General features: G+C 37.4%; 1 protein-coding gene across 1 annotated transcript in view; it reads left to right on the top strand.

The window, feature by feature from the left end:
* The window catches only part of STXBP4 (syntaxin binding protein 4), a 190,790-nt gene that overhangs the window by 78,918 nt on the left and 94,518 nt on the right, over positions 1-17,354 (top strand). Inside the window, exons 11-12 of the mRNA XM_027870465.1 lie at positions 12,916-13,092; positions 16,569-16,685. Of these exons, the coding sequence (XP_027726266.1) occupies positions 12,916-13,092; positions 16,569-16,685 (294 nt within the window). The remainder of the gene's footprint in view (positions 1-12,915; positions 13,093-16,568; positions 16,686-17,354) is intronic.

Here is a 17,354-nt window from a genome sequence, read left to right as displayed (position 1 = left end):
TTATGTATGTATGTGTATACACACACACACACACCCCTCTGTTGGGCAGCTAGATGGTACTAGCAGTAGAGTACTAGGCCTACAGTCAGGAAAACCTGAGTTCAAATCCAGCCTTAGACACTTAATAAATGTGTGACCCTGCATAAGTCATTTAACTTCTGTTTGCCTCAGTTTCCTCATCTGTAAAATAGAGATAATAATAGCACCTACCTGCCAGGGGTATTGCAAGGATCAAATAAGATAACATTTGTAAAGCACTTAGGACAATGCCTGGTACATAATAGACACTATATAAATGTTAGCTATCATCATTATTATTTGCATATATATTGTATATAACATAAATATATATACACTGTATATACATGTGTGTACATACTTAGATATACATACAGAGATCAGATATATGTGTCTGTGTGTACATATTTTTTTCTATAGACATACGTGTGTGTGTGTGTATCTTTGTAGTTTCTCATAAAAAAATGAATTGGGGATAAGGAGCGTAAAGTATGCATGCCTGTCCATGCAGTGCTTAGTATCATTTATAAACCAAATCCCAGAAATGTGAATTATTCCAAGTGACTATTTCATTTCACTTCTGAAATACTTATGATCAATTCTACTTCATGATATGCATTGCAGTTTATTCAACTGAATGGACTATTTTCAGTCCTAGTGAGGAAAAAAAAAAAAGGTTGTCCTGCAGGAAAGATACTTAAAAGTTCTGCCAATCTCCCATGAAGCTAAGTGACAGACACCTCACTCTCATGCCCAAATTTTTAGTATTTTTATTTTGTTGGGAGTCTTTTTTTTTTTTTTTTTGCCTTGGTTATCTTTTTATGCTACTAAAATTCCTGGTTGAAAATGTTTGTTTGGTTTTTTTCTTCTTTCCTTCCTCCTCAGAAATAATAGTGGCAATGATACACTTTTATTTAATTTATTTTAAGAGGAAGTCTGGCTTGGTGGATAGACTGGAGTCAGGAGGACTAGGTAAATTCAAATTCCACCTCTGACATTTCCTAGATCTATTCATCCTGGACAAGTCACTCTCTTCTTTTCTGTCAAGTCCCTGTGACTTATTTGTGGTTATATACTGTTTAAGGTTGTATCTGATATTTGTATTGTCTCCTAATCTTGAATCATTTTCAAATATGGCATAGGCTTTGTAGGTTTCCATGAGTTATGCTGGTATGATGCTCTATAGGGAAAATGAAATATAGTATGGCATTAAAACAGAATTTGGTGTAGCTAATTGGCCAGACTTATCTAGTCTTGAATGTTAGGTGTCTGCTACACATTTCTTCCTTTGAGTAATTTTGAGTATGTGTTAAGCAAATAATTCACTTTTGCAGAGAAGCTGGCTAGTTAAAAAAAAAATAGAATGTAGTTATGCTCTTTTTTTCAACCACATGCAGTGTTTTACATCTGATAGAGTGTTGGACTTCAATTTACACAAATGTGGATTTGAGTCCCCCTTCTGACACTTCATAACTGACCACAGGCAGTCACTTCACCTATCTGAGCCTGTTTTTTCATTTGTAAAATGGGGATAATACCTGAAATACCAGCCTCTCAATGCTGTTAAGCGCAGATGAGATAATCTACATTGTCATTTTCAAACTTTGAAGCACAAACATCAGCTGTTCCTGTTGTTATTTTGAAGCCAGAATTTTTTCATATTAAATCCCAAATTGAAAGTAGAATTAATTCAGCCTGGTCCTACCTAGCTAATGTGTGAGACTGCACCAGTATTCAATGAGAGGTATTTAAGCCAAAGGAAGGAAAGGAAATGGGCAGTACCTAACATCAAAATTCTAACCCTTGAGTGGCAGATGGTCTTGTAACAGTGGAGGGGTAGGGCAGAGGGACACTTCTTAAAAATAATCAACTGGGCCCACTAGATGGTGTAGTGGATAGAGCACTGGACTAGGGAGTCAGGAGGACCTGAATTCAAATCCAGCCTCAGACACTTGACACTTACTAGCTGTGTGACCTTGGGTGAGTCACTTAACCCCACTGCCTAGCAAAAAAAAACAAACAAACAAAAAAACTTTTACCAAACTCATGAACACATTTTCAGGGATGGTGGGCATGTACTAGAATGTGGCCTCACTCATCAGTATGTATGTGGGAAACTCCCATTCACCCTGGGAAAGGATCATGTTGTAAAAATGCATGAGACAGATGCACTTCACTGTGTGACTGTCCTCGATTGATGTCTTCTGGTTGTCGCAATGAGACCGAGAATGGTTTCTCTGATTTTCTTTGATGTTCAAAGGCAGAAATACATTTTGCACCTTTTGGAGCTTCATGCAGCTACGGGTGAAGAAGCTGACAGCTCGTGGGAGAGCTAATTAGAGCCAATTATAATTTGATTGACCTGCTTTGGCTCTAGAATACCTATCCAAGATTTCTTTTGCAAGATAGGGATTTAATTTCTCCATAGAAATCAAAGTAAAACTTTTGGTTCCTTGAATTTATGTATGTATGTTGATGTATAATATGATAAAGAAAATTTGCCTCTGAGGAAGTCCTATGCATTTAAACCTATGATGTGTTTTTCAGTAAATAGTAATAGTTCATATTACTTTACAGTTTATAGAATTCTTTTTGCTAACTTTGTGAGATAGATTTTTAAAAAATCAAAGTATGTATTTGTTGGTCTCCACCTATGATTTCATTGTAGGTTATTTTCAGTAAGCAAATTTCTATCACTATAGATGGGCAATTGTTGTACCGGTTAGCCTTCTAGAGAGTGACTTTGAGCAGAGAGAGTTAGAGGTTAAGTGACTTACCCAAAGTCACACAGCTATTACATTCAAATCCTAGAACATAGATCATATACCATAGATGTAGAGTTGAAAGGGACCTCTGATCTCATCTCGTCCAACTCTTTATTTTACAAATGATGAAACTGAGGCTGCCAGGTATGGTAGGAATAATCCCAGCTACCAGGGAGGCTGAGGCTAGTGGATGTCTTGATTTATAAATTTAGAATTAATATGGTAAGCTACTGGAGGGGTGGAGGGAAAGATGGTTATCTGACTGCCTTAAGAGAGGAAGGAAGGGAGGGATGGAGAGAGGGAGGGATAGATGGAGGGAAGGAGGGAGAGAGGAAGGAATGAAGGAAGGAAACTGAGGCCCAGGGATGTCAAGTAATTGGCCCAAAGGTTACAGAGGCAAGGGGCAATAGCAGAGTTGAGACTTAAACCCAGGTCTTTCTGATTGTGAAACTAGCTCTGTATCCATTATCCCACATTGCCTGTTGTACAGGTGAATACTCCCATTTTACATCAGAAGAAACAGTCTGTGAAAACTCATATGACATCCCAGTGTCCACCCAGCTGATAAACATTAGAAGCTGGATTAAAAATCAGGTCTTTCCTGACTTCAGCTTCAGCTCTCTTTCCACTGTACCATACTTTCTCTCAATCTAGCAGTAGATTTTGAAAACATTCATGTTCGCAATACACTTGTTACTTTTTTTTTAAACTGTGAATAAGCAAGAGAATTTGGAAAGATCGTAACAACCAACATTTATATAGCTCTTTAAAGTTTGCAACATGCTTGACATGGACTATATCATTTTAGCCTCCTTACAACAACCTTGTGAGGATAGATTATTGTTATGCCCATTTTATAGATGAGAAAACTGAGTGTCAGAGGCTATTGCATCAAAAAAGCAGCACAGTGTTTACTTCTTGTTTGAATTTTCTTCATTTTTTTCCCATAACTCTAAATATTGGTTTAAATCTATTAATTATTCTAGGGTGATAGCTCACATTTATATGGTCAAGTCAAGAACCTAACAAGCATTTTTTAAGCATTCATCATATGCCAGGCAGTGTGCTAATATGGTCCTTTATGGTTACAGCAAATACCATAGAAAGGACTTTTTACTTCTGAATACTGACTCTTTGTCAAGATGTGACTTTCAATTATATGATTTTCCCCTCTTAGCATATATAGGAATTTAAGATTCTTGAGGATGAAAATTGTTTCACTTCTGTCTTAAAATCTCTAGGGGTTAGCACACATAGTAAGTGCTTAATAAATGCTCACCTCTACTGGTTTTTTTTTTTGTTGTTGTTGTTTTGTTTTTATTTTTTGGGGGGGTGCCATAGGCAATGGGGTTAAGTGACTTGCCCAGGGTCACACAGCTAATAAATGTCAAGTGTTCTGAGGTTAAATTTGAACTCAGATCTTCCTGACTCCAGGGCCAGTGCTATATCCACTGCATCACATGGCTGCTCTGCAGCTATTGTTTTTTTAAACAGTTCCTGATACATAGTAAATGCTTGATAAATGTTACCCACTAACTGTTTTCTAACTTGCCTAACACAGTAAATGCTTAATAAATGTTTGTTGATCGATTGTTTTATAAGTTTTATGACATCATTTGGGATGGTCGGAAAAGGAATATTCATTTGCCAATCATTCAGATCAAATGAAGGTCTACTGCAATTCATATAATGTTGGATCCTACCAAAGGTATTTTTCCCAAGAGTATTTATTGCAGAATGGATAGCTTCTAATCAAATCACATATTTGAAAATATATATTATATATATATATATATAGTTAGCTACTTCCATTTAATTTTCAAAAAAATCAGTTTTCCACTGATTAAAAAAAAACAAATATTAATAACAGTAACATTTCCTATTGAAGTTTGACAAAGACCTTTCCCCTCAACAATTTGTGAAATAGGTAGTTTGTGTTTTTATCCTATGCTGCCTTTTCATGTAAAAATCATAGAAACCTTGATATCATAATTCTAGAATTACAGAATGTTAGAACTTCAAAGGGACCTTGGAGAGGATCACTTCTAACCCCCTCCTTTGGCAGAAGTGGAAACTGAGGTTGACAGGGTAGAGTAGATGTGCTGCTAAAGGTCACATAGTGGGTTAGTGGTGCAGTCACCCTAGCACAATCCTTCTCTGGTCTAAAATGAACATTTTGAAGGATTTACTGATGAGCGTCAGGGCTAGAATATAAATATAAAAATACAAATAATAACCGAAGGTTGCGTGTACTGACTATCGCATCCCCTCTAGAGATGTCCTGTAACCTCAAGCTCAGTATATTGTATAGTGAATACAAATGGAGTTTTGAAAAGGCTGTCCTCTTGTTTGTTTTTTTAAACTTTATTGTCAACCAGTACATCTCTGACCATCCTCCTGCCCAGGTAGCAGAATACAGGGGCAGCTTTTCAGAAAGGAGGGTTGATAGAAATTGTACTTCAGCAGCCCCTACCTCCTCAGCATTCTCAACTACTGAAGACCAAGAAAAGAAGGGTCTTGTCATCAAAGTCCTTAATACCATCCAGTGGTTCAGTATTAGAAATAAATACAGTTTTATCAGCAGAAATGACACTGAACACAACATGACTACTATGGAAACATTTTACGTGGTTGCATATATATAACCTATAGCAAATTGCTTACCATTATAGGGAGGAAGAAAATTTAGAAACTTTTTAAAATGATTATTAAAAATTTTCTTCACATGTAATTGGAAAAAATAAAATGCTATTTAAAAGAAAGAAAGAAATGACACAAAAAGTATCATCTGCTTTGCCACTTCCCCCTAATGAACACTGAGCCCTCCCTCTGACTTACAGCTAGAACCTCCTGTTTGGAATATCTCCTCTATTAGAATGTGAGCTTCTAAAGCACAGAGGCTATCTTGCTTTAATATCAGTTTCCCCAGGACTTAGCTGAATGTTTTTATACATAGTTAGGTGCTAAATAAATTTTTTTTTATTCATTCATTCATTAATAGATACTTTAGTCAAGACACCTGGGTTCAAGTCCCGATTCTACCACTGAGTGACCTAGGAAAATCACTCCTCTTGGTAACATGTTTCATCATCTCTAGAATAGAGGGCTTATTTCTGGGATTCTATCCATTTCTGGCATTCAGTGAAGCTAGAAATTGGCTCGAGGCCAAACTGCACCTTAAGAGCAGGCAAATGAGTACTGCACTCAAACAGAATTTTAGGACAACTAATTTGATGGCTTTTTGTAAGATGCCTTTTAAAAGATGGGAGGAAAAAGGCTAGAAGCATGAAGACCAGCCAGGAGATTATTTTTTTGTCCAGTCATAAAGGGGATTATAGTAGAAATGGAAAGGGAGGAATTAATTTGTGAAGGATGAATACTCGGCCTTGGTGTTTGATTGGATACCAGTGGGAAGGGAGAGGGAGAAATTAACTTATTTTGTGAATTTATGGTGGTGGTTGTTGTTTTTTCCCTCAAATCCTACCAGATTCAAAAGACTTGTTTTAAGGGTTTGTGAGTTAATACCAACAAAACCCTTTGAGATCCTCCCTTGAGTAGTACGTTATGCTTACAGGCAACATCAATAAATCAAACCCCCGACTTAAGGAAATTGGGTAGACCTTGCTTTCAAACCTCTTCCCGAACACATCATTCTCCACCCGTTTCTACCACTAATCCCCCTTTACATATACTCATGTGACTAAGACTTTTAAGGGCTGTTCAATGAATGGATGTAGGAAACTGATAAGAAAACTGTGTTTTGGAGGTTGGTAGCATATGCTGTGCTGTACTGAGACATAGGTATCTTCTTTTTAATCAGCCTGTTTCTCTGGTCTAAAGTCAACATTTTGAAGGATTTACTGATAAGCCTCGGGGCTAAAAAACCACTAAGGTTTGCGGTGCAAATGTGCAGGACTAATTACAAGTGTGTAACTGCAGAATTCACACTTTTTCCTTCTCCTTCAGGGAACTGTTATGCCTCAAAAATTGAGAAAAGTGGTCACTATGCACATTTGGTTCATACTGTGGATGAGGCTTGTATGTCCATTAGCTTGGAAAGCACCTTCCCTCGAGTTGTTTTGTTTTCTGTTTATTTTAATATTTACCAAATCACAGAATTTGGGGAACAGAAAGGAACTTTAATGATAATCTAGTCTAATACTATCATATTACTGATAAGGATTCCTTTTTACTTACCTGTGAAGTACCCTTTTCTCTGATTTCAGACATTTCAACTCTCTGAGCCTCAGTTACTCATTTGTAAAATGAGCAGATCTCTATGTTCCTTTCCAGCTCTAAATCTATGACCTTACAATAAGTCTCATGTTTCATATGCAATGTTACTTAGAGTAAACTATATTAGGTTAGTCTGCTGTCTCAGATCTATTTATCCAATCCTTGTTTCTCTCTTTGGCTCTGGTCTCGAATCACCAACTACCTATTGGACTTCCCAGATTGGATGTCCTCAGACATTTTGAACTGTACGTGTCCAAGACTGAACTTCTTATCTTTCCCCCTAAACCCTCTCCTCTTCAGAACTTACCTATTTCCATCAAGGGCACCATCATCTTCCCAGTCACTCAGGCTTGCAATCTAGGTGTCATTCTCATCTTCTCACTTATTCTCACTCCTACATCTCCATTCTCTTACCAAGTCCTGTCATTTTTCCTTATGCAGTGTTTTCTGCATGCATCCCCTTCTCTCTACTCAGACAGCTGCCACCCTGATGCAGTCCCTATCTTACCATGCCTAGACTGTAGGTATACCTCAACTATTTCCCTACTCCAATCCGTCTTCCACTCATTTGCTTGAAGTGATTTTCCTAATGACCATGTCAGTAAATGACCTAATGACCTACTCAGTAAATTCCATTCACTCCCTAATATCTCTAGGATCAAATTTAAAAAAAAATTTGTTTGGCTTTTAAAGTTCTTTACAGCCTGGCCCCATTCTATTTTCCAGTCCCCTTAGTCTTTAAATTTCCGTGTAACCTACGATCCAGAGACATTGGTATTCTTCCCACACAACACTCCATCTCTTATGCCTACAATGTTCTCCTTTTCCACCTTCCTGACTTCTTCATTATGCTTCAAGACTCAACTTAAATCCCACTTCCTACAGGAAGCCTCTCTTAGTCTCTCCCTGTGCTAATGCTTTCCCTCTGAGATTACCTCCCTTCCCCCAGTTACCCTGTTTATACCCTGCTTATACATAATTGACTGCATGTTGTCTCTCCATTAGAATGTGAGCTCCATGAGGACAGGGCCCATGCTTTTGCCTTTCTCAGTATCCCCACCACTCTGCACAGTGTCTTGCATATAGTAAGAACTTAATAAATACTTATTGACTGACTAAATTTCTTTTCTTTTAAATATTATTTTTATTTCTTCTAATTACATGTAAAGATAACTCTTAACATTCATTTTTTAAATAAAATTTTGAGTTCCAAATTTTCTCCCTCTCTTCTTCCCCTGCCCCTCCCTAAGATGGTAAACAATTTGATATAGATTTATATATGTGCAATCATGTAAAACATATTTCCATATTTGACTGACTGAATTATAAAGAAGTTACTAAATTACATCGGTAGAGGAAGTTAATCACCAGAACCTCCTCACACAAAAGAAATACCAGGTCCAATTTAGGAAGAAAAAAAAAGTGTTATTGCCTTCTCAGATAAATTCTTTGTTTTACCCTAAGGGAAATGGGAAGCCTCTGATGGTTTTTGAGCAAAATAATATACTGAGAACTGTACCTTAGAAAGATTATTTTGGCTACTTTATACAAGGCTGCTATTTTAGGAAATGAGCGAAAAATGAGTCAGAGAGGTTTAAATGATTTGTCCAAGAGCACTCAGTTAGTGAGTGGTGGTGTTGGTCAGTTGTTTCAGTTGTGTCTGACTCTTTGAGATTCCATTTAGAGTTTTCTTAGCAAAGTTACTGGAGAGGTGGGCAATTGTCTTCTCCAGCTCATCTCAGTCATGTCTGACTCTTCATGAACCCTTTTGGGCTTTTCTTGGCAGATGCCAGAGTGGTTCGCCACTTCCGTCTCTAGCTCATTTTACATATGAAGAAACCATGGCAAATAGGGTTGAATGACTTGCCCAGGGTCATATAGCTAGTGTCTAAATCCAGATTTGACCTCAGGTCTTCTTGTCTTCAAGCCCAGTGTTCTGCCACTGTGTTTAGGAGTCAGAATTTGAATCTAGTTCTTGCTCCCAGGTCCAGGCCACTTTTGAATATACCATGCTGTTTTGACATGTAAAAAATGTATGGCCAGTGTACTCAGCTTCACATCCTAAAACCATATTACAGAGAAGTTATAAGCCTGAAAGCATTTTTGTTGGGCTGGATCATTTTTTTTTCTCAAACAGCATTTGACCCAGCTTTCCCATAATCTTGTCTCTGAAATAGGCAAGTAGCAACCTTTCATTTTACAAAAAGAGAAAACTGAGTCACAGAATGATTGACTTGTGACTTCATAGGAAATGAGCAAAATCATAATAAATTCAAGGTCCACAGTGTTAGCTACTCTTTAACTAGTGGACTTTTCTACTTGGTGCTTTTTTAAAGTAGTGTTCATATAGATTTTTTTTTCTTGCTTTATATTAGCTCTTTTCATACAGAGTGACTGGGTGGTGCATTAGGTTGAATATTGGACCAGGAGTCAGAAAGACCTGAGTTCAAATTTAGCCTCAGATACTTACTAGCTGTGTGACTCTGGACTAGTCATTTAGCTCCTGCCTGCCTCAGTTTCCTTAACTTTAAATTGGGGATAATAATAGCACCTACCTCCCAGGGGTGTTATGAGAGTCAAATGAGATAATTTGTAAAGAACCTTGCAAAACCTTAAGTGCCATATTAAAAACTATGCCATTAATGGCATATTATTATTATTACTCTAACTTTCAAATGAATTTAAACTCTGCCTTGATATAGAGGGGGAGAAATTAGTGAACTGACCATACATTTTCCTTGGTGGTAATTAAGGGCCATAGTAAATACAGGTAAGCTTCTGAATAAGTCATTACTTAAGAGGTTTTACAATTATTTATTAGGAGCAAAGTAGGTAACATAGTGGATAGAGTGCTATCCCTGAAGCCAGGAAGACTCATCTTCCTGAGTTCAAATCTGGCCTCAGACACTTCCTAGATATGTGACCCTGGGCAAGTCACTTAACCCTTTTTGCCTGTTTCCTCATCTATAAAATTAGCTGGAGAAGGAAATGGCCAACCATACCAGTATCTCTGCCAAGAAAAACCTAAATAGGGTCTTAAAAAGTCAGACAGGACTGAAATGACTGAACAGCAAAACCTGAAGAAAAAGGGAGAGAGGGGGCACAGTGAATTTATATTATACTGCTTTTCTAAATCAAACACATACTGTCATCTTTTATTCATGGTCTCCTCCCAGAGTCATTGTTTCCATGTAGCAATCTTTTAATTAGCCATTTGGTGGGAATTGGACTAGAACTTTGCTAAGGGGTTACATTTGCCAAGCTGACATTTATGCATCTACCAAATAGTATCAATTTATTCTGCTTGAAAAACTTTGATTTTCTTTTCTCTCCAACTACATTTTACAGGGTATTAAACTTATAGCTACATTTAGTCTATAACTAATATTCTTTAAGCAAACAGACACATTTCTTCTTAAAAGGAAATGAGAGTTATATGGCATTGTTCTGTTTTTGTTGTTTTAAGTTTCATTATTGCTTCTTTTTTATACTTCAGTCATTTGCTCATGTTCACCCCCCTCCCAGCAACTGACCCTTGTAACAGAGAAAAATAGTTAAACAAAACTGGCTAACAAAATTGTTGTGTCATATAGCAGCATTATGTTCATCTACACCCAGCTATATGCTAAAAGAAGACGATATTTCTCATCACCTGTTACCTTCCAGAACCAGATTGGCCATGGCTAAGCTCAGCGACACTGTATTGTTGTTCATGTTCACATTATTGTAGTCATTATGGTTTTTTTTTTCCATCTGGTTCTACTTCACTATGCTTTAGTTCACTGAATCTTTCCATTTCTTTCCTAATCTCTTCCCCATCTCTTGGTGCACAATAATATTCCATTATGTTTATATACCATGATTTGTGTAGCCATTGTCTACTTAATGCATATGTACTGTTTTCTCATGTTTTGGAGTACAAAAAGTGTTACTAGTAATAGGTAAGACTTTTATGTCTGTCTTTGATAATATTTTGCAATATCATCAAATGGGATAATATTTGTAAAACACTTAGTGCAGTGCCTGGCACATAGGAGACTTTTAATAAATGGTTGTTCCCTTACCCCTTTGAAATCTGGTGGGTGTATACCCAGTAGTAAAAAGGCAACTTTTCTTCCATAATTCCAAATTATTTTCCACCGTGATTGAATCAGTTTACACCTTTACCAACAGTGTAACAGTGTGCACAGATCCTCCAACATTAACTTACTTTCTATTATCATATATTATCACCTTTGTGACCATATTATTAATCTGAGGCAAAACTTCATAATTATTTTCATTTGCATTTCTATTATTAATGATCAAGAACTTATTTTTTTATATAGTTATTGATAGTTTACATTTCTTCTTTTGAAAGCTGTTCATTTTTTGCATGGCATTAGTTTGAAGGAAAGAGATTATCAAATTGGTGACCATTTTAATCACAGAAACTTCTATACCCTAAATTATCTTTGATATACTTTACACTTTAATATGGTTTTAAATGTTAGAAGTCTTTTATGGTCATGGCTTTGCATTATGTAGAAGATCCAGATTTTACTACTGGAGTCCACTTTTTATTACCCCCCCCCCACAAAGGAAAGACAGCCAGGTCTATGGGAAAGCACTGACCCAAAATAGTGAATATTAAGCTCTTACTATATGCCAGATGCTGTGCTAAGTGTACTCATATTCTAATATGAATACCATATAAAAACTATGTACAGACATAGACAGGATAGCTGGGAGATGATCTCAGAAGGAATGCACCAAAGTTAAGGAGGAATGGGGACAACTTCTTGATGAAGGTGGGATTTTAGCTGGGACTTGAGAGAAGCCAAACAGGCCTGAAGAAAATGAGGGAAAGAATTTTAGGCATAGGGGACAGCCACTGAAAATCCCCAGGGTCAGGAGATGGTTTGACATGTATGAGGAAGATCAGTGAAGCCAGTATTACTAAAGTGCAGAGAATATCGGGGTGAACAAGTTGTAAGAAGACTGGAAAAGTAGGAGGGGGCCAGGTTAGGAAGGGCTTTGAAAGCCAGACAGAGCTTTTTTTAATTTTTTCTTCTTGGAAGTGATAGGGTACCATTATAAGTTATTGAGTAGGGATAGGATATGGTCAAACTTGTGTTTTAGGAAGGTCAATTTGACAGCCAAGAGGAAGATAGACTAGAGTTGGAAAAAACTTGAGACAGAGGAGACCATCAAGAAGGTTATTGCTCCATGAGGTGATGAAGCCTCAGGATCCACCAGGGGCTAAGATATAAACCCCTCCGCCCTTGCATTTCTTTTTACTATTACTCGCTTTTATCCCCTCCAAACCATCTGTCACCCATATGTTTTCCTCTTCTGTTCTCTCCTCTTCTTTGTACTTTCAGAATATTAATGTTGGCCACATAAAGTGACATGCTCCAGATCTATCTTGTGATTTGATGACTAGGGTATTCCTGGTATGGGAACTCCCTCTACTATTACAGATTAGCACTTCTTCTATAATTAATAGTCTTAAAAGGTTGTCAAGGGGCACTGACAAGTTAGTTCAATAACTTGCCCAAGGTCACACGTCCCTTGTGTAAAAGGCTGAACTTGACTCTAGTTCTTCATGATTCCATAGCTGGTTCTTTGGCCTCTAAAACATTCTTTGTCTCGTAAGGCTATATATGATCCAAGTTTACAGTATTCTCCCTAAGGAAGAAAAATGTCATATGGCATCCAGCATCATTCATCAAGGTGACTATCGATGTGCTAGTGAGTTGTCTTCTGTTATAATCATCCTGCTTGTTCACATTGGAAGCTAAAGAGTAAAATTTTGGTTAACCTCACTTTCCCCCTCCCTCTCCCCCCTGATACAGGGAGGAAAATATTTTGTGTGAGTGATGTTTTAAAATGAAATCTATTTTGTTGTGTCCAGGAAGCTAAAGCCGTTGTAGAAGAAACAAGAGCCTTGCGAAGCAGGCTTCATCTTGCCGAAGCAGCGCAGAGGCAGGCCCATGGAATGGAAATGGACTATGAGGAAGTAATTCGCCTATTAGAGGCTGAAATTATGGAGCTGAAGGCTCAGCTCGCTGATCACTCTGGCCAGAGCAAAGTAAGTAAAACAGTACTCTCCCTCCCTCCCTCCCTCTCTCTCTCTCTCTCTCTCTTTACCCTTCTCCCTCCCTTCTTCCCACTCTTTCTCTCCTTCTCTCTCCTTCTTCCCTTCTCACTTTTTTCCTCTCTTGCTCTCTCTCTTTCTCTTCTTCCTTCCTTTTCTCTCTCTCTGTGTCTCTCTCATCTCCTCTCTCTCCCTCTCTGTTTCTTTCTACCTCCTTCTTTCTGTCTCCCCCCTCCTCTCTCTCCCTCTCTTATTTCTCCCTTTCTCTCTCCCCCTCCCTTTCTCCCTCCCTCCTCATAGTTACCATGGTTTCCATTCTGTTGTCATATATCCTGTTTTCATTTTCTTTTCATCTGCTCTTCTAAAGTAGGTCAGTGTTTGTCTTTTATTTTTTTTTCCAATAACTAGAATGATGTGTCATGAAAAAAGTAATAAGAAGGTCATGAGTCTTCCTTTCTCCAGAGATCTTTGAGTTGAGAAGAGCAGGAGCCCCATATTTATTTGGGTCATCGGTCAATGTGTCATGGGTCATACCCTCACTTCTAGAAGGACTGCATTAACACTGAATTGCAGGCAGTGGTGGCCTGTTCTAGGAATCCTAGTCTATTTTTCTTGAATTTAAAAAACAAAGAATATAGTGTTTGAAGGTAATAGATTCAAGTAATGAAAGACTAAAGTCCTCCCTCATCCTCCTGTCCCTAAGTAATGTTTGTTTTGAAATTAATCATCCCCATCACTTCATCCCAAATTTAAAGGGTACCATGTTATGTTTTAACCAAGTTTCTTTTTGGCAACAAAATAAAATGATATACATGTCTCAGGGAACAGAATTTGAACCAATTATTTTTTTTATGTGACAGGTAGGCAGTGTGATGCAGTGGAAAGTATGATGAATTTGGAGACAGAGGACCTGAGTTCAAATCCAAGCCCTGCTATTTACTAGATGCGTAACCTTAGACAAATCACTTTACCCTTTCCTGGCCTCATATTCCTCATCTGTAAAATGAGGGTGTTTTGAACTAGTAGATTTTTAAGGTCCTTGCCAGATTTAAATCTATGATCTTGTCTTTTTATGACCCAGATTCAAGTCTCACGATCTGCTACTTACTACCCGTGTGACCTGGAGCAAGTCACAACCTCTCTAGGTTTCTGTTTTCTCATCTATAAAATTAAGAGGTTTGGACTAAATACCTCCAGCGTTCCCTCCAGCTCTAAATCTATGATCCAAGATTGACTCCACTCAATATAATTTGAAGACGGAGTCAACATACATGTTTTATTATAGCGTAGAGAGATGCAAGGCTATTTTAATAAAATTAGATGGTTTAAACTTTATGGAACTGCTTACTTACAAAGTGGGTGCTTTTTATCCCAGGTTTATTAACTTCCTAGAGATCACATCAATTCTGATCATTTATTAAATACTCACTTTAAGCTTTATACATTGAAAATATACCCAAAGGGGAATATAGCTTGAATTTCCCAAAACTCAAACCAGCATTTACATAACTAATTTTCTTAAAAGATACTATAGGAGTTGTCCATTTAATACAGTGCTCAAAGAATATATTCTACCTTTTGATAATAGCTTAAAGCTAAGGAAGGAAATCTATAGTAATAAAAGTACCAGTAATTGTGCATATTTAATAAATCTGATATTAAGTAGACAACAGCTTCCTTCTGGAAATAGTGTAATGCCTACCTAAAATAAGTAATTTTAATCACATATTCAATTATTTTTTTACTATCAGAATGATTGGAATTTATTAAACAAAACCATTAAAATTATTTTTATCTTCCTTTTTTTTTTCTCAAAAAGAGTTCAGTCATAAAATCTCTACTTTTAAAAAGAAAATGTATATTATAGTTTTCTGGTAATTATAGGTCTAAGAACTGGACCTTGTGATTTTATTGGTGTATATATAAATTCCTTCTACCTCTGCTGGTTGACACCTCCCTTGCCCTGGTCTAGACTAGAACATTAACAGGTTAAGTGATTTGCCCAGTGCCATATAAGCAGCATGTGTGAGAAGCACAGTGGCGGAACTTCCTGCTTTCAAGGCCATTTCTTTATCCATCACATCACAACACCTCTCTCTAGTAACCATGCTTTATTTTAATGAAAATGGAAAGTTTTTATAAAACTTTACCCTTTTTCAAGAGCAATAACTTAGAAAGAGTTGACTCAAAACCAATGAACATTTTATTTCAAGGTTTGGGTCCTTTGAGGCATTCCTTAGCCTTTCTGCTTCCTAAGATAAATTCTCCTTTTCCATGTCATAGTAATGTCATCAATTCATTAATTAAGAAGACAACGGCTTATCCTCAAGACACTGTTCATAATGATCTCTTGGGACATCAAAATCCTAAACAATGAATACAAAGAATAGCTACATCATTACCAATACCTACTGTTGTTGAGTCGTTTTCAGTCATACCTGACACTCCATGACTCTGTTTGGGGTTTTCTTGGCAAAGATACTGGAGCAATTTGCTGTTTCCTTCTCATTCATTCATTCATTCATTCACCATGCATACGACTCTGTGATCCTGGGCAAGTTACTTAAACCTCTTGGTATTCCAGGCAACTAAAACTCTAAGTGGCAGAAAAGATGGTGACCTTCTTTGATAGAGGGATTTTCTTCCTCTGGAATTCCCCATACATGTTAAATCACAGGTCCAGCCCTATCTCCACTCCCTTTGTATTTATTTTGGGTGTACTTATATATATTCTTGTCTCTCCCAATAGAATGTAAGCTTCTTGAGAGTAGGGATTTTTTTTTCAATATTTGTGTGCCCAAAACTGTGCCTGGCACATAGTAGGTGCTTAATAAAAATATCTGTTAATTGATAAAATCATAGATTTAGAACTAAAAGGGACCTTAAGTTCATCTATTTCAGACCCCATTTTTCTAGATGAGAAAACTGAGGCCCATAGAAGAATAGTGACCAACATATTATAAGCAGTAAGTGCAGAAAGTAGGGTTTTAGGCTAGGTCTTCCTTACTGGATAGGGGCAGCTAGATAGATGCAGTGGATAGAGTGCTGGACCTGAAAGACCCATGTTCATGATTTCAAATCTAGCCTCAGGCACTTACTAACTGTGTGAGCCTGGGCAAGCCACTTACTCCCATTTGCCTCAGTTTCCTCATATGTCAAATGAGCTAGACAAGGAGATATCAAACCACTCCAGCATCTTTGCCAAGAAAACCTCACATGGGGTCACAGAGAGTCAGACACGACTGAAAAATGATTGAACAGCAACAACTTCCTTTTTCCTAGTCCAATGTTCATTCTCCTATACCACTCTGTCTCTCATTGGATGAGTGCCCCAAAGACAGAGAAAAAGGAATTCTATGGAGATTTTTGCTATTAGTTAATAACAACTCAAAATATGAGAAATAAGGAGCTGCTGATAGCACAGCCTTGAAGAAATACTTAAGCCCGTTCTTTCTGGGTCTTCTCACCAGGAAAGTTTTCAAGACTTAAGAAAGAGAATCACAGTGTTGGACTGCCAATTGCGGAAGTCAGAAACAGCTCGGAAAAGCTTCGAACTTACAACTGAGAAGTTGCTGAACTTTGTTGAGGTAAATTTGCCTGTTCACATTATTGTATAGCTGAGTGTGTATCATAGGTGTGACTAGAGTGTAGGCATATCCATTAATACATTCAACACATGACTGTGATTTATTATATATACATATGCGTTCCATAGAGAAGAGGACGTTCCTCCAGGGGAAAAGAAAGAACGTGAACTTAAATATTATTAGGTTAGAAAAAGACCAATGTATATAATATACGCATACATGTACATATGCATGTGTGTTATATATATTGCATGTATACAAGTGTGTCTGTATACATATGATGGCACTTTGTATATCTACATACACATATGTAAATATATTGCTAATAATGTGAGGTCTTTTGAAGGATAGCTTCACATTTGATAGCTAAGTGATATGTTATCCCTGCTCATGACTATAGTGCTGACTTTAGGAGGAAGGACTGAATGATTTAAAAATACCCAGGTAAGGATTAGACAAGCTATTGTGGCCCAGACACTTGAAGAGAAATAAGTGGAAAAGGGAGACAAAAACATATTAGTTTTTAGGGTATATTTTTGTCAGACCTTCAGAGAAAGTGAAACCCAAGAATCCTATGCCTTGTGGAGGGAGGGAGGGGGAGAGAGAGGGAGAGGGAGAGAGGGAGAGAGAGAGAGAGAGAGAGAGAGAGAGAGAGAGAGAGAGAGAGAG

The sequence above is a fragment of the Vombatus ursinus genome, unplaced genomic scaffold (genome assembly GCF_900497805.2).
Source record: "Vombatus ursinus unplaced genomic scaffold, bare-nosed wombat genome assembly UNPS02014797.1, whole genome shotgun sequence".
In the NCBI taxonomy this organism is placed as follows: domain Eukaryota; kingdom Metazoa; phylum Chordata; class Mammalia; order Diprotodontia; family Vombatidae; genus Vombatus; species Vombatus ursinus.
Note: the sequence above shows the minus strand (reverse complement) of the source record. Positions and strands in the feature narration are given on the sequence as shown.